Raw genomic sequence first — 27,235 nt, 5'->3', positions numbered from 1 at the left:
CTTAGAATTGCTTGAGAATTTTCCACCGTGACACAGAATTTTGTAGGGTTCACGATAACATTGGAGGGGATGGCAATACAGCACATCTATTATTTGGGATACGTGCCAGCCAAGCCTGGGCTCCTTTAAAAAATGTTGCTTAGTCAGAAGTTTGGAAAGTTCTGATGGAAGGAGGAAATTGTTCACAGGAAATGATACGGAACTGAAAGCAATTGGTTCAGTGTCTCAGTAACCATCCATCCTCCAATGCAACCACCATAATCCATAATGATGCTTTCCAACCCTCTTCTCCTATCTGACGAGAAAAAAAATCCACAAGCAGTCACAGATTTAGCAGAGGATGCTATTCTTTCATTGTATGGAATTTATACGTGGGCTTTATCCTTACTTGCTTCTATTGTTCATTTCTTTGTGGTACAGAATAAAAAATGGAGGCTTATTTTTGTTCCTCTGTATCAAGCAGCAACACGAACAGGATCTGCTTAAACTGGCATGGATGTTTGAAACTTTATAGGCAAGCAATTTGCTGTATAGGCGATTCCAAGCATCAAGCTCTAAAAAACCATGAACACTTTTATTTATTTATTTCATTTAAAGACAGAGACCATGAGCTCATCACAGTCTAACCGTTCTACCAAATTGAGCACAATTGTTGTATGCACAGGTTTATAGAAAAAAAAGCAAACATTCTATCTAGATGTGCAGAGCACAAAAATTTGTATAAACTCCCACAACAAATTTCCATAGCCAAGAGATGTCATGGTATACTGTATGCCTTTCAGTAGAATATTATGATTAAACCATCGTACAAATTGCAAGCTCGGCCAAAAAACAAAACAATGCGTTTGATTGGCAACTTAAAATTTTACACCGATCATATAAAGATACAGTATAAAAGGACATTTTAGTAAAATATGTTATTTGTACGAATGATTATTTTTGCCATAATCGTCCAGCCCTAGTACGAAGACCAATAAAGCAGCATTGTCTGGTCTGCGACTGAATCTCTGGCCTTGATGACCTCATAGCAAGCTGACAAATGCCTGAGAGGTGATGGAGTGAATGAAAGTACAGAAACACCCAGAGGAAAACCAATTCTAGAATGAACCCTTCAACCGCCTCATATAACGGAGCTGTAAACACCCCAGAGCTTGAAAAATGACGAGGAAGACGTCACCGTTTGATGGTTACATCCACTAACAGCCAAGCTCGTAGCGTAACCAAGCTGTTTGAAGTTTAATTATACACATGCAAAATAAATACATTAATTACCATGGGGAAATGCCTTGCTGTTAAAGTATAAACACAAGATAATAAATGTTGAAGACAGTTCTGTCATACTGTATGTCCAAGTTTAATCCATAGGCTTCAATTCATACCAACATAACTACGCCTGGGTTCTTACAGACAATACATTGGTAAATACTGTAGTGTATATATAGTACAGTATATAGTACAGTATGTAGTTGAGGTGGTTAATTAGCCATTAATTGTACTTAAGTAAGCGTACCGTTACTTTAGAGAGTAATATGACTCAAGTAAAAGTAGTCATCCAAATACAAAACCCAAAACCAGTGAAGTTGGCACATTGTGTAAATTGTAAATAAAAACAGAATACAATAACTTGAAAATCCTTTTAAACTTATTGAATACACTGCAAAGACAAGATATTTAATGTTCGAACTGAGAAACTACATTTTTTTTGCAAATAATAATTACTTAGAATTTAATGGCAGCAACACATCGCAAAAAAGTTGGCACAGGGGCATTTTTACCACTGTGTTAAATGGCCTTTCCTTTTAACAACACTCAGTAAACGTTTGGGAACTGAGGAGACCAATTTTTGAAGCTTTTCAGGTGGAATTCCTTCCCATTCTTGCTTGATGTACAGCTTAAGTTGTTCAACAGTCCAGGGTCTCCGTTGTGGTATTTTAGGCTTCATAATGCGCCACACATTTTCAATGGGAGACAGGTCTAGACTTCAGGCAGGCCAGTTTAGTACCCACACTCTTTTACTACGAAGCCACGCTGTTGTAACACGTGCAGAATGTGGCTTGGCATTGTCTTCCTGAAATAAGCAGGGGCGTCCATGAAAAACACGTTGCTTGGATGGCAACATATGTTGCTCCAAAACCTGTATGTACCTTTCAGCATTTGTTTATGTTTTTTATTTAACCAGGTAAAATCCCATTGAGATCAAAGATCTCTTTTCCAAGGGAGACCTGGCCAAGAGGGCAGCAGCAAGGTTACATTAAAAACAGTAAACAACACATAAAACATCACATTTACAACATTAAAACGTCCTCACATGACACATGTGCATACAGACAAGGTAGACTGCAATCCTTTCACAGAAGCTTTAAACTCGTTTAATGTAACAAGGGTTTGAAGTTTAATATTTGATTGTAGGTTATTCCAAGCCTTCGGTGCTGAAAACCTAAATGCTTTCTTGCCCAGTTCAGTTCTTACTTTGGGGACAACAAATTGCATAACATTAATTGAATGAAGATTGTGACTTCCTTGTTTCTTTGTTAAAAGACAAGATAAATAAGATGGAGTGACACCCAGAATGTTTTTGTAAATGAACACATACCAATGATTGAGGCGTCGAGCACATTAGTCCAGTTAACCATTGAGTATAACACACAATGGTGAGTAAGGGGAGCGCAGATGGTGATGAATCTCAGTGCACCGTGGTACACACTATCCAGCTTGTGGAGACAGCCAGCAGTAGCATTCATGTACAACACATCTCCATAGTCAATTATACATTAGCATTAATGGCATCTACATCAACTATATGATTTGCCTGAGAAGCTGGACAGGACCAAAAAAAAAACAAAAAAAAAAAACAAACATTAATGGTGCCTTCACAGATTTGTAAGTTACCCATGTCTTGGGCACTAATACACCCCCATACCATCACAGATGCTGGCTTTTGAACTTTGCGCCTAGAAAAGTCCGGATGATTATTTTCCTCTTTGGTCCGGAAGGACACCACGTCCACAGTTTACAAAAACAATTTTAAATGTGGACTCGTCAGACCTCAGAACACTTTTCCACTTTGCATCAGTCCATCTTAGATGAGCTCAGGCCCTGCACACAGGCGAGCAGACTTTGTGCTTCAAATGCACATATTACTGTAAACCCCCCCCCCCAGTGATTAAACATTTGCATGAAAACTTATATTGTGTACTTAATACCTGAATGCGTGTTTTTCATCTTATTGTGTTGTTGTTGCGTCCAGAAGAAGTCACAAAGTAGGACACTCTTTTCAACTTTTATTGTCAATTTTGTGCTAACATTTGTGAACTTTGAACATGATTATACAGCTCAATTTGTTTTTCATCTACCCACAGATCTTTCCTCCAGGTGGTCTTATCTTTGTCCATGTGATGTCAGATGAAACTAAAATTGAGCTGTTTGGCCACAATACCCAGCAATATGTTTGGAGGAGAAAAGGTGAAGCCTTTAATCCCAGGAACACCATGCCCACCGTCAAGCATGGTGGTGAGCTCTGGTCCTGTTTTGCTGCCAATGGAACTGGTGCTTTAAATGGGACAATGAAATAGGAGGTTTACCCCCAAATTCTTCTGGACAACCTAAAGGAGGTTGGGTCTTGGGCGCAGTTGGGTGTTCCAATAGGACAATGACCCCAAATACACATCAAAAGTGGTAAAGGAATGGCTAAATCAGGCTAGAATTAAGGTTTTAGAATGGCCTTCCCAAAGTCCTGACTTAAACGTGTGGACAATGCTGAAGAAACAAGTCCATGTCAGAAAACCAACACATTTAGCTGAACTGCACCAATTTTGTCAAGAGGAGTGGTCAAAAATTCAACCAGAAGCTTGCCAGAAACTCGTGGATGGCTACCAGAAGCGCCTTCTTGCAGTGAAACTTGCCAAGGAACATGTAACCAAATATTAACATTGCTGTATGTATACTTTTGACCCAGCAGATTTGGTCACATTTTCAGTAGACCCATAATAAATTCATAAAAGAACCAAACTTCAGGAATGTTTTTTGTGACCAACAAGTATGTGCTCCAATCACTCTATCACAAAAAAATAAGAGTTGTAGAAAGAATTGGAAACTCAAGACAGCCATGACATTATGTTCTTTACAAGTGTATGTAAACTTTTGATCGCGGCTGTATATACATACATATACACATATATACATATACACATATATACATATACTTATAAATACATATATACATACACACATATACCTACATACATATACATATATACATTCATATACACATATACCCATGTATGAATATATATACCTACACATACAAATATGGTATACATATACACATACATAAATATTTATACATATTTACGTATACGCACAAACATGAATAATCGGTGTACATATGTATATATACAATGTATATGTGTATACATACAATGTATATGTATATACATATATACGTATATATGTGTATATATATATACTTGTATATACATTTATACATTGTTTCCTACGAGGAACTATGCATCACAATACACACTTTTTGTTTCACGAACCATGTTCAAGAACCAATTAAGTTCATAAATGGAGGTTTCACTGTAGTCCAGACTCATTTGTCAAAACAATATTGGTCTTAAAATAAAAGAATACATACAAAACTACAAACAAGTTGTTCTTTGTCTCTGTTGCCAAATTTATTTGAGATTTGAGATGGCATTGCTAAATTGCTGCAGATGTTGGTTAACACAATGAAGATTGTTTAATAGTTTTATTTCATTCCCATTTGTTTGCAGGTCGTTTTGATTTTTGTGACAGCTTTTGTTGTGATTTCACAGAAGTATTTTTTGAAAGAAAATTACAGTGTGACAAAATGATTCGAGCAGTTGTTCACTGGCTGACTATTAAGAAAACTTGGGACCAGATTGGCAGTGTAGTTCTTTTTTAACGTCATTCTAGCTCTTGGTAGGAGTGACAGAGCACATGAGGGAAAATTGGCAGGCAAGTCTGCAAGATGGAGACATCCGCAGGAAGGGCATTTGGGCTGATGGACCAAATGTCTCTTGGGACATCCATTTCCACGTGGCTGGCTGCAGATCCAATCATCAACCAACCAGTGGCAGAGAGAGTCCAACTACGGAACTGATTTTTTTATTCCCTGACAATATTTAAAATGCAAAATGTGTCTGTACAAATGAGTACTGTTGCTCATTCCTCACATCATTTGTGAGGCAAGCAATTACTCGAAGCCAATTCTGTAACTAAATAGTGTATCTCAGGGGCATTGTGTTTATTTATTAATCAATGCAGGGTCCCTGCCACTTGTCATGCTGCAGGTCTGTATGAGAGTGGCAGCGCCCACGCCTTCTCGTCGCTCATGAACTACCAACAAGGCCAGAGAGATGCATAGCAGTCATATTTACAGCCCTGAGAGCAACTAGAGGTTAACAAAGTGGCATGGCTTCAGCAGTTGATGTGCTGCCACAATGATTAAAATCTCTGCCTGCTGAGAGAAAACAGAACCGAACTTTTCTTTCAACTGTCTTTTGAAGTATCTGCCCACAGTCCTTCTCCCTTTTTCCCCTCTATTGTCATCTCTTCAGGACCTTGTTCGCAGGCCTTGACCTTTCAAACAGCCCTGGATGTCATTATAAAGAAGCAGTGTTGGCCTTCACTATGTCACCATGTGACAAAACAAGTACCCTACATGCGTGACAGTATATTCAACAACATTAAAAATGTACACCAAATTGCCAAAAGTATTTGACCACCCATCAAAATGATCAGAATCAGGTGTCCTAATCACTTGGACCGGCCAGAGGTGTATAAAATCAAGCACTTAGGCATGGAGACTGTTTCTACAAACATTTGTGAAAGAATGGGCCGCTCTCAGGAGCTCAGTGATTTCCAGCGTGGAACTGTCATAGGATGCCACCTCTGAAACAAATCCAGACGTGAAATATCCTCGTTCCTAAATATTCCAAAGTCAACTGTCGGCTTTATTATAAGAAAATGGAAGTGTTTGGGAACAACAGCAACTCAGCCACCAAGTGGTAGGTCAAGTAAACTGACAGAGAGGGGTCAGCGGAGGAATTATGGTGTGGGGTTGTTTTTCAGGAGTTGGGCTTGGCCCCTTAGGTCCATTGAAAGGAACTTTGAATGCTCCAGGATACCAAAACATTTTGGACAATTCCATGCTCCCAACTTTGTGGGAACAGTTTAAAGTGGGCCTCTTCCTCTTCCAACATGACTGTGCACCACTGTACAAAGCAAGGTCCATAAAGACATGGATGACAAAGTCTAATGTAGATGAACTTGACTGGCCTGCACAGAGTCCTGACCTGAACCCCATAGAACACCTTTGGGATGAATTAGAACGTAGACTGAGAGCCAGGCCTTCTCCACCAACATCAGTGTGTGACCGCACCAATGCGCTTTTGGAAGAATGGTCGAAAATTCCTATAAACGTTGTGGACAGCCTTCCCAGAAGAGTTGAAGCTGTAATAGCTGCAAAAGGTGGACCGACATCATATTGAACCCTATGGGTTAGGAATAGGATGGTACTTCAAGTTCATATGTGAGTCAAGGCAGGTGGCCAAATACTTTTGGCAATATAGTGTATATGCGGGATGTATCTGCGATTTGTAGAATTTATAATACAGATGACTTAAATTTTTTTCCAACTTCTCCCCATGTCCCTCAATTGACCGTCAGTTACCTAACTGCACATGCGAGTCAATATATCACAATGGTAATATAGTCTGTGACAGTTTTTGAAGCGATAAATAACAAGAGATTTGGGAAGGGTGAGTTATCAATCAGCGATATTTTACAGTAAATCTTTAATGAACCTTGGTCCGAATTGACATCTCTGACAGCTGCAAAAGAACATCGCAAAACATATTTTCGGTTGGTTGAAAAAAGAACTGACTAGTGTTTGCAGACATGTTAGTTGACATGATCTCGCATGACAATTATTTCTGGTATTTTGTTTTACTTCCTGTCCAGCACTTATATTTGTTTGCATTTCCTTTTTGCCTCATTTTGCCACTATTTACCCTGTCTGGAAGCTGGCTACCTCACCTGTCCCCGATTGGTTAACAGAACACACCTGTTCCTAGTTGTCAATCCGAATGCTTTATATGCCAGTCCTGTCCTCTGAATCGTCGCTTGCATCAAGTCTGCCTTGCATCAAGTCTGCCTTGCATCAAGTCAGCCTTGCATCATTGTGTTTGTTCCTCAACATGTTGTATTTTTTATCACTAAAATGTGCATAGCTTTCTCTATGCTTCCTTTGCATTTCCCTGCAACACTGTTCTTGTTTTTTACCTACCCTATGCCTGCCGTCTCAGCATCCTGTGGTCACGTTTCAAAATGCGCTTGGGCAAAACGTAACATTAGTCATCCAATAGCTAGTCACTATCTTTTTGCAGAGGGTTGGGTATCTTTTACACACTGTCGGATACTGGTGCCACATCGGTACATTTGAAATGGTGCAGGAGCTTAAATTGAAACTTGGAAATAGGGAAAACATACCAATTTTGTCCCATAAAAATTATTTTACAGTACTTTTACCTGGAGACATTCTGCACAATTCAAGCAGAAATGTAATAATTGATACACAATTCTGGCGATCTTAGACTAGCAATATGAAGCTAGTTTGTTGTCAATAGTTATCTCTTTGAATCATTATTTACTTATTTGATGTTATGTTTTATTTTAAAAGCTTGGAAAACAAACAGGAAACTTACTATATGGTTCATTAGTACTTGGTCTACAAAAAAGCCAAAAGTGAAGGTCAGGGGTCTCAAGCTCAATTTACCTGGGGACCGCTTGAGAAAAGCTTTGTTGAAAAAAATTCCAATCTTCTCAAATGTCTTTATATTTATTTTTTACACAAAATAGGATACAAATAAAGTAACACATTAAGAATTAATAAGAAAATAAGTACCGTATTTTTTGGACTATAAGTCGCTCCGGAGTATAAGTCGCACCGGCCAAAAATGCATAATAAAGAAGGAAAAAAACATATATAAGTCGCATTTTTTGCGGAAATTTATTTGATAAAACCCAACACCAAGAATATACTTTTGAAAGGCAATTTAAAGTAAATAAAGAATAGTGAACAACAGGCTGAATAAGTGTACGTTATATGAGGCATAAATAACCAACTGAGAACGTGCCTGGTATGTTAACGTAACATATTATGGTAAGAGTCATTCAAATAACTATAACATATAGAACATGCTATACGTTTACCAAACAATTTGTCACTCCTAATCGCTAAATCCCATGAAATCTTATACGTCTAGTCTCTTACGTGAATGAGCTAAATAATATTATTTGATATTTTACGGTAATGTGTTAATAATTTCACACATAAGTCGCTCCTGAGTATAAGTCGCACCCCCGGCCACACTATGAAAAAAACTGTGACTTATAGTCGGAAAAATACGGTAAATACATGTTTGGTGATGTGGAATATAATTTAACTCCACTTGGTGCCACTCTCGTGTTTACCCAATGCACGGAGAACGTCATTTCCGCTTTTTCCTGTTCAGCTGCACGGCGGATAATAGCCTGGTAGCAGTCTCCTTTGTGCTCGATGTTCATGTCTTTCATGATGACTTAAACACCATGGCATTTGTAGATGCTACAAAGTAGCGGGATAGCAAGTGCAAAAATGTGTCTGCTGTGCTGTTACTGGGAAAATAAGATGTTGTTGTTGTAAACGTAGTAATAAAAGACAAATTAAATCAAACAGAAATATATGTAGTGTTCATCGTGTGAGGCAATGTAAATACAATGCAAATAGCATGATGCAAATACAAAATAATGACCCAAAATTGGTCCGGATTATTGGGGACTGTTATTGCTGACGGACACTATGTGCCCTCCTGCAGCCCGCTAGTTTGCCTGCTCGTCGTGTTTTGTGATTTTGTGCCTGAGCCTTTTGTTGCAGTGCCTTTTTGTTCTGTTGGCACTGTTGTTTTACTTGTTTGAATCATTGACAGGGTCGACAGTAAAAGGCATGTCACACTCACCGCTCTTGTCTTCAGCGCTTTTTGAGAACCACCAAAGTAAGCCACGACATATACGTATAATGTCCCGCTAGGTAGTAACTTTAAAAACTTTTTTTGCAAATGTGAACGCAAATGTTCATGTGTGCCCAATATAAACCAGGCAGCCCACCAGACACAGAAGAAAAACTCTCCATGGTAACTATAAAATCCGCTACACCTCCCTGATACCGAAGTACATGTCAAACTACTTCCTTAACGTAAATGACCGCCATAACCACAACACCAGGGGGAGCTCCACTAACCACGTTAAACCCAGATTCCGAACTAACAAAGGTCTTAACTTATTCTCATTTTATGCCACATCAATATGGAATGCACTCCCAACAGGTATAAAAGAAAGTGCATCTCTATCCTCCTTCAAAACCGCAATAGAAGTTCACCTCCAGGCAGCTACAACCCTAAACTAACACCCTCCCCGGATTGTTAATAATCAAATGTAAACAATCAAATGCAGATACTTTTTCTTATGCCTTCTCATCTCTCTCTCTCTCTCTCTCTCTCTCTCTCTCTCTCTCTCTCTCTCTCTGCCCACTACTTGCTGTCCATATCCTACCAAGTCAGATCTACACTGTTCCAATATCCATTTCTCTGTTCTCAATTGTTGATGACTGATGATAACAACCAAACATACCCCCCCCCCTCTCCACACCCCGGATTGTAAATAATGTAAATAATTCAATGTGATTATCTTGTGTGATGACTGTATTATGATGATAGTATATATCTGTATCATGATTCAATTTAAGTGGACCCCGACTTAAACAAGTTGAAAAACTTATTCGGGTGTTACCATTTAGTGGTCAATTGTACGGAATATGTACTTCACTGTGCAACCTACTAATAAAAGTCTCAATCAATCAATCAATCAATCAATCAAAACGCTGCTGGAACTTTTACTCATTGAGAAATGTTTCTCTGCTTGCATCAAGCCCGGTCAATGTCCCGCCTCCGAGAGCGGGACATCGATTGGAAGGTTCGTTGAGCTCCACCTACACCACTGTAAAGTGACAATTATATAAAACTTGCAGGCCACACTAACATAAGACTTTCATATTAAGGTGGGACCCGCAAAATATTGTCTCGGTGGCCGCAATTGGCCCACAGTAAGTTTGAGACCCAAGGTCTAGGGAAATATAATATGAATGTTATAAAAACAAAATGTGGTATCGAGATTGAACATATTTAAAGTCCTGATAGACATGCACCTGGGGATAGGTTGATTGGCAACACGAAATTGGCCCTAGAGTGTGAATGTTGTCCGTCTATCTGTGTTGGCGACTTGTCCAGGGTGTACCCCGCTTTCCGCCCGAGTGCGACCCCGAAAGGCACAAGCGGTAGATAATGGATGGATGGATGTTTATACCTAGTCCTCAATCTTTCATTGTTATTCAACATTGTAGTGCTGAAAAAAAATCACAGCTTTTTGAAAAAAATCCTTGAAACTTTTTAGTTTGTGCATAAAAGCTCATTCGTGAAACTGACTCCTTATATTGTTAATGTTTAATTTCTCCAAGCGTGTAAGAAATTATTCAAACATTATACTACATTGTGTCTTCAAAGGAACCTAACTACAGCCACCAAACAAAGGCGCAGAACTATGGAAACAAAAACCCAGGGACATTTTTTTACAGGGTAAAAAGACAAAACGAACAGGTACTGTATGTACATTTCTACTGAGTTACAGCACAGTATGTACTGCACTGTATGTCATACCTGTTCCAAATTAGGAGCTCACTATACAGCAAACTATGTAAGACCAATTAGGTTGCAAATCATTGGTTGATCTATTCAACACTAAAATCAACCTTCTTGATTACTCCCTATTTTACACTGAGAATTGCACATTGTATCATTTTACTTCTCACTTTTCTTTTGGTTATGGTGTTAGTTTATTCTGAACATTAGCATTGTAACATAATCCATACAGCATGTCTGAAAAGAAGCAGGAAGAAGCAATCTTATTTAATCCTACCTCTTTTCCTATTTTAGCAATTACTAATACATGTGTTACTACTTATTCAATAACAACAAATATATACACAAATCAGTAAGTACATAAAGTAGACGAATGAGTAAGTCAATAATTATTAGATACACAAAACAATAAATATGTTTCTCTTAAATAAATAGTTAAGTAATGTATGGTTCACATTATGAGATTAATGAGACGTTCTCCTTTTTTTAATAAGGTTCAAGATGTTTAACAGGATTCTTCTTCCTTGTACTTTGTAAACACTCAGAGTTTGGACTGTTTCTTAAATTTGATTATATTATTACATTGTTTCATTTCTTTGCCTAATCTATTCCATAATTGAATTCCACATACGGATCTACTAAAAGTTTTAAGTGTTACCATGAATTGATTTACGTGGAACCCGACTCAAACAAGTTGAAAAACTTATTCGGGTGTTACCATTTAGTGGTCAATTGTACGGAATATGTACTGAACTGTGCAATCTACTAATAAAAGTTTCAATCAATCAATCAATGTTGTACATGCGTATATATGTTAAATTAGTTTTTTTCTCTAAAAAAACAACAACACGCTATTTTACATGATTTCTGTTTCTTATGCATCACTGATAGTTTTACGGTCGGGTCGCATGTTAATGCACGGATCGTTTCCCCAAGATGCAGATGAAACTACGGAAGCAGTGTGCAGGTAGGACAATTATTTATGTTCCATAAATCAGACAGGAAAACAAACAAAAATAGAACAAGTGTGCCGATAGCACGGGAAGCTATGGGAAAGCTAAACATAGAAACAAGACGTAGGATTCACCAATCGTAACTTGTTGCGTAAAGCAAACAAAACAGCCACATAGAGTGTGGCGAAAGGCAGAAATAAATAGCTCTCTGATTAGTGCCCGGGAGCAGGTGAGGGTCCTGAACACTAATCAGAGGCAGGTGAAAATAATCAGCACCCATGGCAACCAAGAAAACGCAAACCCAGGGGCGCTGAAACAGAACTAAGAGAGTCTTTAAACTAAAACAAAAAATTAACCGGGCAACGGATCATCACAGACAGTGTTTTAGTCTTAGTGTTTTATCTGTTTTAATGATTAAGGTTTTATTGTTTTAAATATTAGTTTGTACTGTTGAACTTTTAAAATTCATTGAAAACTGAAAAGTGCACAAAACACATTTCATTAATATTTATTATTTCTGCCATGCGTTGTGGCGTCATACTCTGTTCAGCAGTCCTTGAACAAACCGTAGAAACACTTGCCCTTTCGTATTACTCTAAGTATAGAACAATCACTCTGAATATCTTAGTTGGTAAGACAGCAATGTGTTCACATAAGTTTACAAGAAAGAGAGATGTTAATGTCTCTTGTTTTCATGTTAGCATTTAAGCTGGCGAGTCCATGAGTTTATTAAAGTGCGGATATTAATCACAGTTTTTCAATAACTTAAAAATAAAAGAGTAATACTAACTGTCGGGAGGTTTGTTTTCAGTTTATCATTACATCCCTAATTAAGGCCATTTCAAAAGTATTAAAACATATCAACGTGTGTGTGATTTGAATGAAATGTTCTGTGTATGCAGGGTCAGAAGCCACAGACTAACTATTGTAATGTTCATTTATATCTGATCCATTTACACTGTTTTTATGAAAGTTATTAAACCCAATTTATTATGTTCATACACTAGCTCGCTCGTCTCTATCTTATCAGATTAAGTTATGTACAATCTTAATATATAAATGGAATAGATATGAGGTTAGGTTTTGTCAGGGTACAGCCACAAAACATAAAAACACCAGATGCTGGTGAGACTAGCACGGTGACAAACGTTTCAGTTTTGTAAAAACAGCTTTTTGACATACTGTAGATCATTTTTCGCAAGGGAATTCAAAATCAAATATTTGCGTCTGGGATGTCATTACTTCCTCAACAAAGATGGAGCTGCTCATCTTTAACTGCTCTTTGCTCTGAACACGCTGCATACCTTTCAATATGTCACTCTTTGCTGCCCCTGGGTGTTTATCACTGCTGTCACCCAAGCCATTTTGATTCCATTGTTGGACATGTCTAACACAAACTACTAGTGGAGCATACCGGAGGAACTTAACAGGGCAGGCAAACAAGGGATAGGGGCTCTGTCCCCCTGACCCACATAACAGTACATTAAACACACTGAATCATTCCTAACATTGTTTCTCTCCCTTTCTCACTTCTCCTGTGCTTGGTCTCGAACCTATATGACATTCAGGCTCTAGAACAAGAACTGTGTTGACTTTTGGCACTGACATTTTCAAAAATAGACCGACCACACAGGAATACTCTCACATTTAATTTTTAATCTCTGATATTGTGAGCTGCCAACCTGAGAGAAAGATACAGGATGTGTGTACATAAGTATGTAAATACACGTGTGTGTATGTAAGTCATCTGCACATATCCTCCTGAAAAACAGTGTCCTTTGCAGTGGATTGGTCTATTTCTTCTGTCGCAGGTATACATTTTAGAAAACAAAACACGAATGTCCTCTATAAATGCTCTCGGGAGAATAGGCAGAAGTAAGAAGACAGACTTTGATTGGGCAGCAAGACGCACAGGGTTGAGAAACCAAACATTTACTCATGCATATTAAGAAAGGGGTTTGGTGGCTGCAGGGTTAGGTCTCTGCTTTTTGCAGATGATGTGGTCCTGATGGCTTCATCTGGCCAGGATCTTCAGCTCTCGCTGGATCGGTTCGCAGCAGAGTGTGAAGCGACTGGGATGAGAATCAGCACCTCCAAGTCCGAGTCCATGGTTCTCGCCCGGAAAAGGGTGGAATGCCATCTTCGGGTTGGGGAGGAGACCCTGCCCCAAGTGGAGGAGTTCAAGTACCTCGGAGTCTTGTTCACGAGTGAGGGAAGAGTGGATCGTGAGATCGACAGGCGGATCGGTGCGGCATCTTCAGTAATGCGGACGCTGTATCGATCCGTTGTGGTGAAGAAGGAGCTGAGCCGGAAGGCAAAACTCTCAATTTACCGGTCCATCTACGTTCCCATCCTCACCTATGGTCATGAGCTTTGGGTTATGACCGAAAGGACAAGATCACGGGTACAAGCGGCCGAAATGAGTTTCCTCCGCCGGGTGGCAGGGCTCTCCCTTAGAGATAGGGTGAGAAGCTCTGTCATCCGGGGGGAGCTCACATCGAGAGGAGCCAGATGAGGTGGTTCGGGCATCTGGTCAGGATGCCACCCGATCACCTCCCTCGGGAGGTGTTTAGGGCACGTCCGACCGGTAGGAGGCCACGGGGAAGACCCAGGACACGTTGGGAAGACTATGTCTCCCGGCTGGCCTGGGAACGCCTCGGGATCCCCCGGGAGGAGCTGGACGAAGTGGCTGGGGAGAGGGAAGTCTGGGCTTCCCTGCTTAGGCTGCTGCCCCCGCGACCCGACCTCGGATAAGCGGAAGAAGATGGATGGATGGATGGATATTAAGAAAGGACTCATAGCGTTCAGATGACCGTCTATCCATCCATCCATCCATTTTCTACCGCTTGTCCCTTTAGGGGTCGCTGGAGCCTATCTCAGCTACATTTGGGCGGAAGGCGGGGTACACCCTGGACAAGTCGCCACCTCATCACAGGGCCAACACAGATAGACAGACAACATTCACACTCACATTCACACACTAGGGACAATTTAGTGTTGCCAATCAACCTATCCCCAGGTGCATGTGTTTGGGGGTGGAAGGAAGCCGGAGTACCCGGAGGGAACCCACAAAGTCACAGGGAGAACATGCAAACTCCACACAGAAAGATCCCGAGCGCAGGATCGAACCCCGGACCTTCGTATTGTGAGGCACATGCACTAACCCCTTCTCCACCGTGCTGCCCAAAACTCAAAAATTATGTCTGTGTATGTTTTACTCCTGAAAATGAGTGCGGCCGTCATTTCCCATAATATCAATTATTTTTTGAGTAATTGGTATATAACTAAGGTCCGTCGTGGTGAAGAAGGAGCTGAGCCAGAAGGCAAAGCTCTCAATTTACCGGTCGATCTACGTTCCAATCCTCACCTATGGTCATGAGCTTTGGGTTATGACCTAAAGGACAAGATCACGGGTACAAGCGGCCGAAATGAGCTTCCTCCGCCGGGTGGCGGGGCTCTCCCTTAGAGATAGGGTGAGAAGCTCTGTCATCCGAGGGGAGCTCAAAGTAAAGCCGCTGCTCCTCCACATCGAGAGGAGCCAGATGAGGTGGTTCGGGCATCTGGTCAGGATGCCACCCGAACGCCTCCCTAGGGAGGTGTTTCGGGCACGTTCGACCGGTAGGAGACCACGGGGAAGACCCAGGACACGTTGGGAAGACTATGTCTCCCGGCTGGCCTGGGAACGCCTCGGGATACCCCGGGAGGAGCTGGACGAAGTGGCTGGGGAGAGGGAAGTCTGGGCTTCCCTGCTTAGGCTGCTGCCCCGCGACCCGACCTCATATAAGCGGAAGAAGATGGATGGATGGATGGATAGTATATAACTAAATATTAACCCCCTTTTTATCGCCAAACTTGATATGCCGCACCTTCTTGGTGTGATGTCATCTACAGAACTGGAGCTCTTTTCCCTGCATAGACAGTGTGGATAAAGGCATGTAAAACTAGAGGTGGAAAAAATTATCGATTGTCCGATATATCACGATTACATCGTGGACGATTCATGAATTGATGGACAAATGTCCAAACATCAATTATTAAGGTATGTAATGCAGATGGTCTAAAATGCGGCATTAATGCCCTATTAAACCAGGTTTGGTTCTAAACTCTGGGAGAACTATTACCTAACATTCTTTTAACATTAAGGGTTAGCTGGGTTAGCGTGGACAAACACGGAGGAGGGAGGAGGAGAGGATGGGATATGAATGTGAAACAAAAAACAAATAAATGGTTTGTACATTTCAACAGAAGGCTAACAGTAACCTTGTTACAGCAGAAAGTGAGCAGATAAGATAAGGAAATTAGCAAGTAGATTAAAAAGTCAGGAGAAACAAAAATACCCACACGTCCGTCAGCCATAGATATGAATGAGCAGATAGACAACACACGCAAGTTTATGGCGACTGGGACCAAAGTGTCTGAAAATTTGGTGGTTTTAGAGGGCACATAAATTAAATGGAGGATCCCTGCTCGACAAGTAGAGACTTTTATTTATTTTATCACTTAGCAGGCAGCAAGTTTAAGTCTACCATAAAATATATCTATGCTGTGTTAAAGTTAAGTTAAGTTAAAGTACCAATGATTGTCACACACACACTAGGTGTGGTGAAATCTGTCCTCTGCATTTGACCCATCCCCTTGTTCACCCCCTGGGAGGTGAGGGGAGCAGTGAGCTGCAGTGGTGCCGCACCCGGGAATCATTTTTGGTGATTTAACCCCCATTTCCAACCCTTGATGCTGAGTGCCAAGCAGGGAGGTAATGGGTCCCATTTTTATAGTCTTTGGTATGACTCGGCCGGGGTTTGAACTCACAGCCTACCGATCTCAGGGCGGACACTCTAACCACTAGGCCACTAAGTAGGTGTGCATGTTACCTTAAAAAAACAGACATGACGCAATACTGTGTTGTACGGTATACCGGTACTAATTCAGTATCGCGTTACTAATTAATCAAAAACTGTAATATAATACTTCGGAGTAATACCGGTACTTTTTTTTTTACGGATATAACAGCGCTCTGTCGTCACGTCGTGACATTGTTGGTAAAACAAGCAGAGGTGCAAAATAGGCAACGCACACACACAGAGTACTTACAAGCAGAAACATGCTAAAAGACGGAAGAAGGAGAATGGACGCATTTTGGCTTAAAAAATAAAATTAAAGGTGAAGCTTTAAACACCGAAGGGCTGCTTTGCAAGCAGTGCTTTAAAACAGTGGTTCTCAAATGGGGGTACACGTACCCCTGGGGGTACTTGAAGGTATGCCAAGGGGTACATGAGATTTTTTTTAAATATTCTAAAAATAGCAACAATTCAAAAATCCCTTATAAATATATTTATTGAATAATACTTCAACAAAATATGAATGTAAGTTCATAAACTGAACATCAAATCAAGTAGTCTATTCCATCCATTACCATAATCCCAGAGTTTCCCCCATGCCATGATGGTTTACCCTACCTGGCGGTGCCACACGGCACCAACTGTCAATCAACTATCCATGTAGAAAACAATGGAGGCTTGGTTAAAGCGTAGCAGTAATGCAGCTGAGACATGTGGACATGTTCCATAAATATTGATGTTAAAGATATCTTTTTTTGTGAAGAAATGTTTAGAATTAAGTTCATGAATCCAGATGGATCTCTATTACAATCCCCAAAGAGGGCACTTTAAGTTGATGATTACTTCTATGTGTAGAAATCTTTATTTATAATAATTTTTCAACAAGTTTTTAGTTATTTGTATATCTTTTTTTCCAAATAGTTCAAGAAAGACCACTACAAATGAGCAATATTTTGCACTGTTATACAATTTAATAAATCAGAAACTGATGACATAGTGCTGTATTTTACTTCTTTATCTCTTTTTTTCAACCAAGAATGCCTTGCTCTGATTAGGGGGTACTTGAATTTAAAAAATGTTCACAGGGGGTACATCACTGAAAAAAGGTTGAGAACCACTGCTTTAAAACATAACTCGCTAGCGTAAAACATCCATTCACAGTTGGCAGTATTTAATACAATAATGATTTTTTTTTTGTGGCCCCCTTTATTTTGAAAAGTATTGAAAAGTATCTAAAATGATCAAAATACATGTTTACATATCAATAATATGATTAATAATTACATGTAATACATTGAGAATATAATAATAATAAACAGAATATTAAAATATACAATATAATAATAATATGCAAAATAACATTGTAGATGTATAAATAATTGATTAATTTTTAACGATTTTAAATTCAAATCAGAGCCCGTGAATCGTAATTGTAATCAAATTATGAGGTGCCTCAAAATTCTCACCTATAATATAATATATATAAGTATTATTTTGACAAATTCATTGAATGCTTGTGTTGCCCTGGTCCATGATTACTTTAAAACTGATATGGTTTGTCATGATCCTTGGTCCGGATCATGTTTTTGTGTTTTCTATTAGTTTTGGACTCCTTTAGTTCCTGTTTGTGCACCTCCTGAGTTTGTTTTGGTTGCCATGGTTGCTCATTATGTTCACCTGTCTCTGATTAATGTTCGGCCGCTCACCTGCTACCCGAGCACTAATCAGAGGCATTATTTAAGCCTGCCTTTGCCGGTCAGTCAGTCTGGCGTCATTATTTGCTACAAGCACCTGTTACGTGAGTTTTGCCTTGTCTCTAGTTGTTTGCTTCATGCCTTGCTCCATAAGTCTTGTTTGTTCATGTACAGTTATTAAGTTTTTCTCGTCCATAGTTTATGCTAAGTGTTAGTTTAGCATCCAGTGCGATCGGCACTTTTTCCTTTTGCTTGTTTTCTGTTTTTTGGTACTTCCCGTTATTTTTGTGAATAAATCATGTTTTTACCTGAACGCTTTGTCCGGAGTGGTCCGTCTGCGTTCCTGGGAGAACGACCCCGCATAAAGATGCGACCCAATCGTGACATGGTAAACATTATGAGCAAAGAATAAAATATAAATAAAGTAATTGTCATTTCCGGATATCCCTGCTCTTCCATCTCCTCTTCCAAACACACCATAGCCTGTGTTTTCTCATGCTCTTTCAGCATTTCCTCAAGCATCTTGAAGAAAACATCAGTAGAAGAGGGCTTGAAATTTAAAATCAGCGACAAATCTTCTTTTTATTTTGTTTTTGAGTGCCAGTTCTGCTCTTCTGTCTCTGTTTGACAGGTTCTGACTCAGTCTTTCTCCCCTTTAGGGTGCGCCTGATTTTCAAAATTACAAATCATCCCAAAAAAAAAAATCCATACAAACTTCGAAGTTAGAATTATTACGAATATTGCCGCTCCGGTCATCTTTATATGAGGCAGCCATTTTGGGGTGAATTGATGAAGTGACACATGTAAAATGCTTAAATAGAATTTCGTCCTGGCGCATTTTGCTTCTTCAGCACAGTTCCTAACTTCTTACAGCAAAAGCCCTCACCACTGACCCATATTGAGCGCCGCTATTTACTTGGCCATGAATAGGGCAAGCCCAGAGTGGTATAAGGTATATATTTCCCTTGAAAACCCTGTCATCTTTCCTTCCAGACCCTTCTCTCTTCATGCACATTTCATTCATTGTTGGTTCAAATCAATTTTGAAGATGAATGCCGTATATGAAAAAAATGAAATATTTCTGGGCTGCTTAACAGCCACACGATGACAAAACAATTTGGGTTAAAGATTTGGGATTCATCTTAAACCGTGGATTAGTGCTCTGTGGATATGGCCTTGTGTAAAGACAATCTTACAATCTTATCCATTGTGTCATCATTGATAAAAACATGTTTTAAACAGACACTTTAATCAAACTGTTTACATAGTTGATTATGGAGTGGGCAAAACACTTGAGCTTAGCTCTAAACATTGTTACGCATTGGGCAAGAGTGACAGGGTCAGTGGCATATTTGCATAATTGCTTTGCAAAAAGTGAGTAAAAAACCTTAAAGGGGAACATTATCACCAGACCTATGTAAGCGTCAATATATACCTTGATGTTGCAGAAAAAAGACCATATATTTTTTCAACCGATTTCCGAATTCTAAATGGGTGAATTTTGGCGAATTAAACGCCTTTCTATTATTCGCTCTCGGAGCGATGACGTCACAACGTGACGTCACATCGGGAAGCAATCCGCCATTTTCTCACTTTCGTCGGTGTGTTGTCGGAGGGTGTAACAAAACGAACAGGGACGGATTCAAGTTGCACCAGTGGCCCAAAGATGCGAAAGTGGCAAGAAATTGGACGAAATTTGTTCAAAGTACGAGGCTGTGGGGAAAGCCGACGAAATGGTCAGTCGTTTGTTCCGCACACTTTACCGACGAAAGCTATGCTACGACAGAGATGGCAAGAATGTGTGGATATCCTGCGACACTCAAAGCAGATGCTGACATCAACTCCAAAACTGGACAGATCAGCTTTCAGGAAAAGAGAGCGGATGAGGGTATGTCTATAGAATATATTAATTGATGAAAACTTTATTCATTACTCGTAATTTACATAAATTATTATACATAAACTGTGTTTACCAATAATTTAGCTTAAAAACATTAATTTTTTTCAATCATTCGAGTACATTCGGGTAGTCTTTTGTAATGCAGTATTTTGTGTCTATTTAGGTATGGTTAACCTGAGTGCTGAAATCGTGGAAAAATATATGTTCTTAGCGCGCCTGAAATGGGCTGTCTGCACTCTCAAAGTGCATGTTGTTGCCAAATGTATTTAATATGCTGTAAACCTAGTTCATAGTTGTTAGTTTCCTTTAATGCCAAACAAACACATACCAATCGTTGGTTAGAAGGTGATCGCCGAATTCGTCCTCGCTTTCTCCCATGTCGCTGGCTGTCGTGTCGTTTTCGTCGGTTTCGCTTGCATACGGTTCAAACCGATATGGCTCAATTGGGACGGCGTGGCGAAATTGGTAAAGTGGCCGTGCCAGCAATCGGAGGGTTGCTAGTTACTGGGGTTCAATACCCACCTTCTACCATCCTAGTCACGTCCGTTGTGTCCTTGGGCAAGACACTTCACCCCTTGCTCCTGATGGCTGCTGGTTAGCGCCTTGCATGGCAGCTCCTGCCATCAGTGTGTGAATGTGTGTGTGAATGGGTAAATGTGGAAATACTGTCAAAGCGCTTTGAGTACCTTGAAGGTAGAAAAGCGCTATACAAGTATAACCCATTTATCGTTTAGAAAAAAAAAAAAAAAAAAAAAAAAAAAAAAAAAAAAGCTTCAGTTTCTCCTTCAATTTCGTTTTCGCTACCTGCCTCCACACTACAACCATCCATTTCAATACATGCGTAGTCTGTTGAATCGCTTAAGCCGCTGAAATTCGAGTCTGAATCCGAGCTAATGTCGCTATATCTTGCTGTTCTATCCGCCATGTTTGTTTGTATTGGCATCACTGTGTGACGTCACAGGAAAATGGACGGGTGTATATAACGATGGTTAAAATCAGGCACTTTTTTTAGGGATATTGCGTGATGGGTAAAATTTTGAAAAAACTTCGAAAAATAAAATAAGCCACTGGGAACTGATTTGTAATGGTTTTAACCCTTCTGAAATTGTGATAATGTTCCCCTTTAAAAACAAAACAAATATGTCTGAAACCATATATGAACTTTATTCTTTTCTGTCAGATGCGGCAGGGGCCCACAGAAGTTACTACAGTCTCATTGCATTGCATATTTAAAAATTATAACTCTGTGTATTTAAATGGTATTACCAGCAGTCACAAGTGAAACTGCTTTTCCCACGTGACATCGTGCACGGCACACTATTGGCTGATGGCCGGCCAATCACAAAGCATTGTGTTTCTTGTTCTGGCTGCTGATTGGCTCGGCCACAATCAGAGGCCTCCTGTTTGTTGTCAGCTCAGCTCCGTGTAGCTGTGCTTAGCTCTGTGTGTTTTCTCTGCCTGTGTTTGTGATAAACATTTGGATTTATTTGAAGGCTTCTGGCACAGAACCCAAGATCCAGAGGGAAAAAAAATCAGAGATCAATGAATCATCCTACATAATGGAGGAAAATAATAAAAAGACGACAACAACAGGTGTCTCAAAAAGACTGTGCCAATAAACAAAGCTTTCTTCCTCACTTGGACGCGGCCAATGTGACATCGCCATCCACCTGCATCATAGTCATCATCACCATCATGCAATTCTAAATGAGCAGTTACTGTATCTCTATGGGTTTTTGAATTGACACGGCCACACTGCTGCTAAACAGAACTAAAACTATTACAGAGGACATGTTGACTCAGCGCTGAAGAGAAGTTTGGCAGAGACAAAGTACAATTGTATCCATGAGGCAATTAAGTCCATCAAAGTACTACAAGCAAAGCCCTGCAGAGCGAGTGATCGATCACCATGATCATGTGAACCCCCTAGTGTTCGTGGCCCTAATTAAAGGGGCTGTTTGCAACATTTACACAGATGCCTACAGCACGCCAACTTTCCAATGTATTTTACACAGTATATTCCGCCCTCTTACGACTTCTCGTACTTAATGACGTAATTACGTGCATATGTAACACAATAATAATAGCAATTTAGATAGCTAACGTTAGATGTCATTGAATGTATCTTCTATGATAACAACAACAAGACTGCAAATTGTTCGTTGCTTCTGTTGGACTGCTTTTGTGTACGCGTGCATGCGTATTGACAAGACCGGGTGAGTGACAGCCGTAGACACCAATTATTTTGTTCGGGCCGGTAATCATTTTTATTACATAAACTTTGTTATTGTGAAAAATAGACAATTGTCAAACAAATGGGGTCTGTTAAACCATTAATGTTAACATAATATAGCCAGTGATGATCTTGTTTTTGCTTTGAAAAATGTAACTATGAGGAAGTTGCAAACAGCACCTTTAACCGCAAACTGTTAAAGCCAGGGGTCCCCAAAATTTTTGACTCTGGGGCCGCATTGGGTAACAAATAAAAAAAATAAAAAAAATAAAAGATATATATATGTATGTATGTATGTATGTATGTATGTATATATACACATACATACATACATACATACATACATACATATATATATATATATATATATATATATATATATATATATATATATATATACACGTTAGCCTCTGTGTTTTTTCCTGACCTATTTCAAACCTACAAGCCTGTTTCGCAGGTTTCCCTGCTCTTCAGGGGATTCTATTATATTATATACATATATATATATATATATATTATAAAATCCCCTGAAGAGCAGGGAAACCTGCGAAACAGGCTTGTAGGGATAAAATAGCCTCTGTGTTTTTTTCCTGACCTAACGCATATTCCGCTCTACCCCAGTATTGAGCACTGTATAACGGATAAACCACAGAAACCTTGACTATATATATTTATATATTTATATATATATATATATATATATATATATATATATATATATATATATATATATATATATATATACACACACATATATATATATATATATATATATATATTTTTTTATTATTATTATTTTAAATCTGTCCTCGGCATATATATATATATATATATATATATATATATATATATATATATATATATATATATATATATATATATATATATATATTCCAAGCGCGATGATGTCACGTTATCGATGGGAAAATGCATTTTTACACAATATGATTTGCCTGAGCGGCTATGAGACACCGAGAGTAACAAGCGGTAGAAAATGGATTGGAAAGGACAGATTTAAAATAATAATAATAATTTAAAAAAAAGATATATATATATATATATATATATATATATATGTATATATTTAATTTTTTTTAAACTTGGGACTTACTGCGGGCCGGATTATGGACGCTGGCGGGCCGTAGTTTGGGGACCACTGGTTTAAGCCAGGGGCCGTCCCTGTTTATGTGATAGATCACCTAAAGAAAGCAACGTAGCGGTGAATGTGTGAATGGTGATCCATCTATATGTGTTTCGGTCCATTGGTTACAAGATAGACTCCAGCTTACCAAGATAAGTGATACAGCTTGGAATAAATGGATAGACTTAAGACATACTGAAAACGAAACCTATTTGGTACGAATATAATAGGAGCCAAGATAGCAAAAGAGTATGAGCAAATGCATCCAAAGAGACTTACCGCCGCCTCGTCTTCCCTGCTGTCGCTGGTGTCCTCATTCTTGTGGTGACTAGCTGAGGAGCGAGTGTCCCTCTTGCGACCGGTGTCTGTTCCCTCCGTCTGTCTTTCTCCATCTAAGGTAAAAACAGACACAGCTCAAAAAGCCAGCAAACAAAGCCTCATATTATTTTAGCATAAAGACGATGCTAACTAAAATAGCGTAATCCTGAATATTCTATTTTTACTGCCATCATTTCTTTGATCAATAATAATTTTAGGCTGTCGTTCTCGGACTACGCCTTTGCACCATAAAGCTAAACCAGGTAAAAGTATTGACAAAAGGTGACAAAGCAGACAAAATATGAGGGAAAAAGGGAGAGACAAAAAATGATAATAGTGGGGAAACTGACATTAAAAATAGTATGTATACTCTGTAGTTGAACTACAGTATATCATCTTAAATTGGATTGTGGTGCACAATGAATACATTTTCTTGGCATGGGGAAAATAATTTGAATTCAAATTAAATAAGATTTCTGTGGCAGAAATCCTATACATGATCAAATCAAAGCCCCACAGACATTGAACACTTTACGAGTCTGCGAAATTGAAGCTAAAAGGGCACAGTGGGCACAAATACGGATGTTTACCTCCATCAGGACTTCATATAACAATATAATCCATATCCTATTCCCTTCTAATCTGTTTTATTTGTATCACACTGCGTTTGATCCTATTTGGCTGACAACTCGTTGGCTGTTCAGATGGGCCTCGATAAAATGTGGTACCTTTATAAAAAGCAAGGGGTTGCAGGCAGCACTATAGGGGATGCATTACACCGAAAGTGGTTCATTGCTCTCACTGCAGAGAATGGAGTGCACACTCATGCATACAGCTAGACACAATAGAAAACAGACCTCCGTGCAGGCAGGCAGGATGGCCCGCACGAACACAGACACACACACCAAGGGATGGATTGTGATTAAAAGACAGGGTGGGGAGAGCGGGTGGCTATAAAGCATAATGAGAGCTAATGGTTTTCCAATATGTCCCCTTAACAAAGAGTCTGAGTGGACTGAATTGGATGGAGGAAGTAGTGTGTGTGCATCAAAGAGGAAAGATGGGTGCACACTTAAGAGTGATGTCTTTAGATATATTAACTCATCCGAAAACAAAACAAAATGAACTAAAATGGCACTTAGAAAAGAGCAGGTCGCTGAAAATGTCAAGTAATCTTTATAACTTAAGGAAATTGGACCTTGATCAGCACCAACTGTTTACAGCCAACCTTGGTATCGTGGATGATTTGTTGGTAAAACCAGTGTTTTTCAACCACTGTGCCACCGTGATATACTGTCTGGTGTGCCGTGGGAGATTATGTCATTTTACCTAATTGAGTTAAAAATATTTTTTGCAAACCAGTAATTATGGTCTGCAAATGATGTGTTGTTGTTGAGTGTCTGTGCTGTCTAGAGCTCGGCAGAGTAACCGTGCAATACTCTTCCATATCAGTAGGTGGCAGCCGGTAGCTAATTGCTTTGTAGATGTCGGAAACAGCGGGAGGCAGTGTGCAAGTAAAATGGTGTCTAATGCTTAAACCAAAAAAAAAAAAAAAAAGGTGAGTGCCCCTAAGAAAAGGCATTGAAAGTTAGGGAAGGCTACGCATAACGAAACTAAAACTGAACTGGCTACAAAATAAACAAAAACAGAATGCTGGACGACAGCAAAGACTTACTGTGGAGCAAAGACGGCGTCCACAATGTACATCCAACATGACATGACAATCAACAATGTCCCCACAAAGAAGGATAAAAACAACTTAAATATTCTTATTCTTGATTGCTAAAACAAAGTAGATGTGGAAAACATCGCTCAAAGGAAGACATGAAAAAAAAAAAAAAAAAAGAGAAAAAGCCACCAAAATAGGAACGCAAAACTAGAACTAAAACACTACACACAGGACAACAGCAAAAAACTCAAAATAAGTCGTGGCGTGATGTGACAGGTTGTGACAGTACACCTACTTTGAGACAAGAGCTATATTGATGCATTGTTGGTTATGGTTTAAAATCATATCCAACAATTGCGACAACGACTTTTTACTGTCAACTGAGTTTCGTTTTTTTTAATGATTTCTGCTGGTGGTGTGCCTGTGGATTTTTTCAACGCAAAAAATGTGCCTTGGCTTAAAAAAGGTTGAAAAACACTAGGTTAAAAAACTCCTCTGATGTTCTGACTGTAAACGTTGTACAGTTCAGTGATGAAAATATAACCGACCGCAGAAACAGTGAACATCTTAGGAAAGGATTGAGCTCATTATGTATAATCACTGTTGATAATTAGTTTTTCCTTCCATGCTGGACACCATCTTCCTTGTCTCTAGCTTTGCAATTTCACTGATTGAAGAAAACGATGATAAAAACTCTGACTGGAATCGGAATCATTTCGCTAGTTTCCTGACTAAATGGAATGGCAGGGGAAATTGCGGTGCTCAGATTGCATTCCCTTTCAAACTGCTAGACCATCATTCCTCCTGATTGTGCAAAGATGCATTGTGTTCTGACTCTTATCCACTGTGGACAAAGGCAGCCCAAGCGTTTACAGAAAAGTAATATCAGGAAATGAAAGTGAAGGAACCTTGCAGTGGCAGGGAGTTTTAAAGAGGGTCTCAGCCACATGCAAGAGTCATGCTGTGGAAGCTGCTCAATTGTAGTCCAACTGGTCACGCTCGGTCTAAGCTTAGCCTCCAGGGTCCCTCAAAGCTCAGGCAGATCAAAGTAAGGCCCTATCTAGCTACTGTATGTCTAACTTCTGTTCTCATTCTTGAACTGTTGTTGAGCCAAAAACAGCGGGACACTTCCAACTTCTAAGCTTTTGATCTTGTTATTCTATCAAACCTATCTTAGCTGTAAAGCTCAAGCCTAATGTGGTGAGCCCATCTGCTGCGAAGGATTCAACGATTCAAGGAGCTTTATTGTCATACAGGCACACGTGAGATACATGAGATGGCAAATTTAGTAATTTTGTACCACAAAAATTATACTATGTACATAAGTTTTTTAGAATAAGATTTAAATAGAGTAGGTTATAAATGGCATAGGTTAATAGAAATATATCATAAATACAATAGAATAATTATTCGCATGGTATTCAATCAATCGCAACTTGGCTGTTCATTTTGTGTTGATGTTTAAGCTCTCATCTGAGCAGGCTTCATCAGTTCATGCTCATAAATTTAGGTTGGTCAGATTTAGTATAAATGCTGGTGTCAAAGCCTCAACAAGATGCATCTTCATTCATTTTTTTATTTATTTCAGGCAATGACATAAAAAAGTACAAAGTTGACAGCACATAATAATATACATTAATATAGTGCAAAAGGTAATGTATAGTATGTAATGCATGATTGTCCAGTTTTGCCTGAAAGGGATTGCGAAGAAAATAAATTATTTAATCCCACC

At 39.3% G+C, this 27,235-nt stretch overlaps 1 protein-coding gene across 1 annotated transcript in view; it reads right to left on the bottom strand.

Moving 5' to 3' along the window:
- The window catches only part of b4galnt4a (beta-1,4-N-acetyl-galactosaminyl transferase 4a), a 397,542-nt gene that overhangs the window by 218,120 nt on the left and 152,187 nt on the right, over positions 1-27,235 (bottom strand). The window contains exon 2 of the mRNA XM_061970004.1: positions 23,796-23,908. Coding sequence (XP_061825988.1) covers positions 23,796-23,908 — 113 coding nt within the window. The remainder of the gene's footprint in view (positions 1-23,795; positions 23,909-27,235) is intronic.

Source organism: Nerophis lumbriciformis, linkage group LG10 (genome assembly GCF_033978685.3).
Source record: "Nerophis lumbriciformis linkage group LG10, RoL_Nlum_v2.1, whole genome shotgun sequence".
In the NCBI taxonomy this organism is placed as follows: domain Eukaryota; kingdom Metazoa; phylum Chordata; class Actinopteri; order Syngnathiformes; family Syngnathidae; genus Nerophis; species Nerophis lumbriciformis.
Note: the sequence above shows the minus strand (reverse complement) of the source record. Positions and strands in the feature narration are given on the sequence as shown.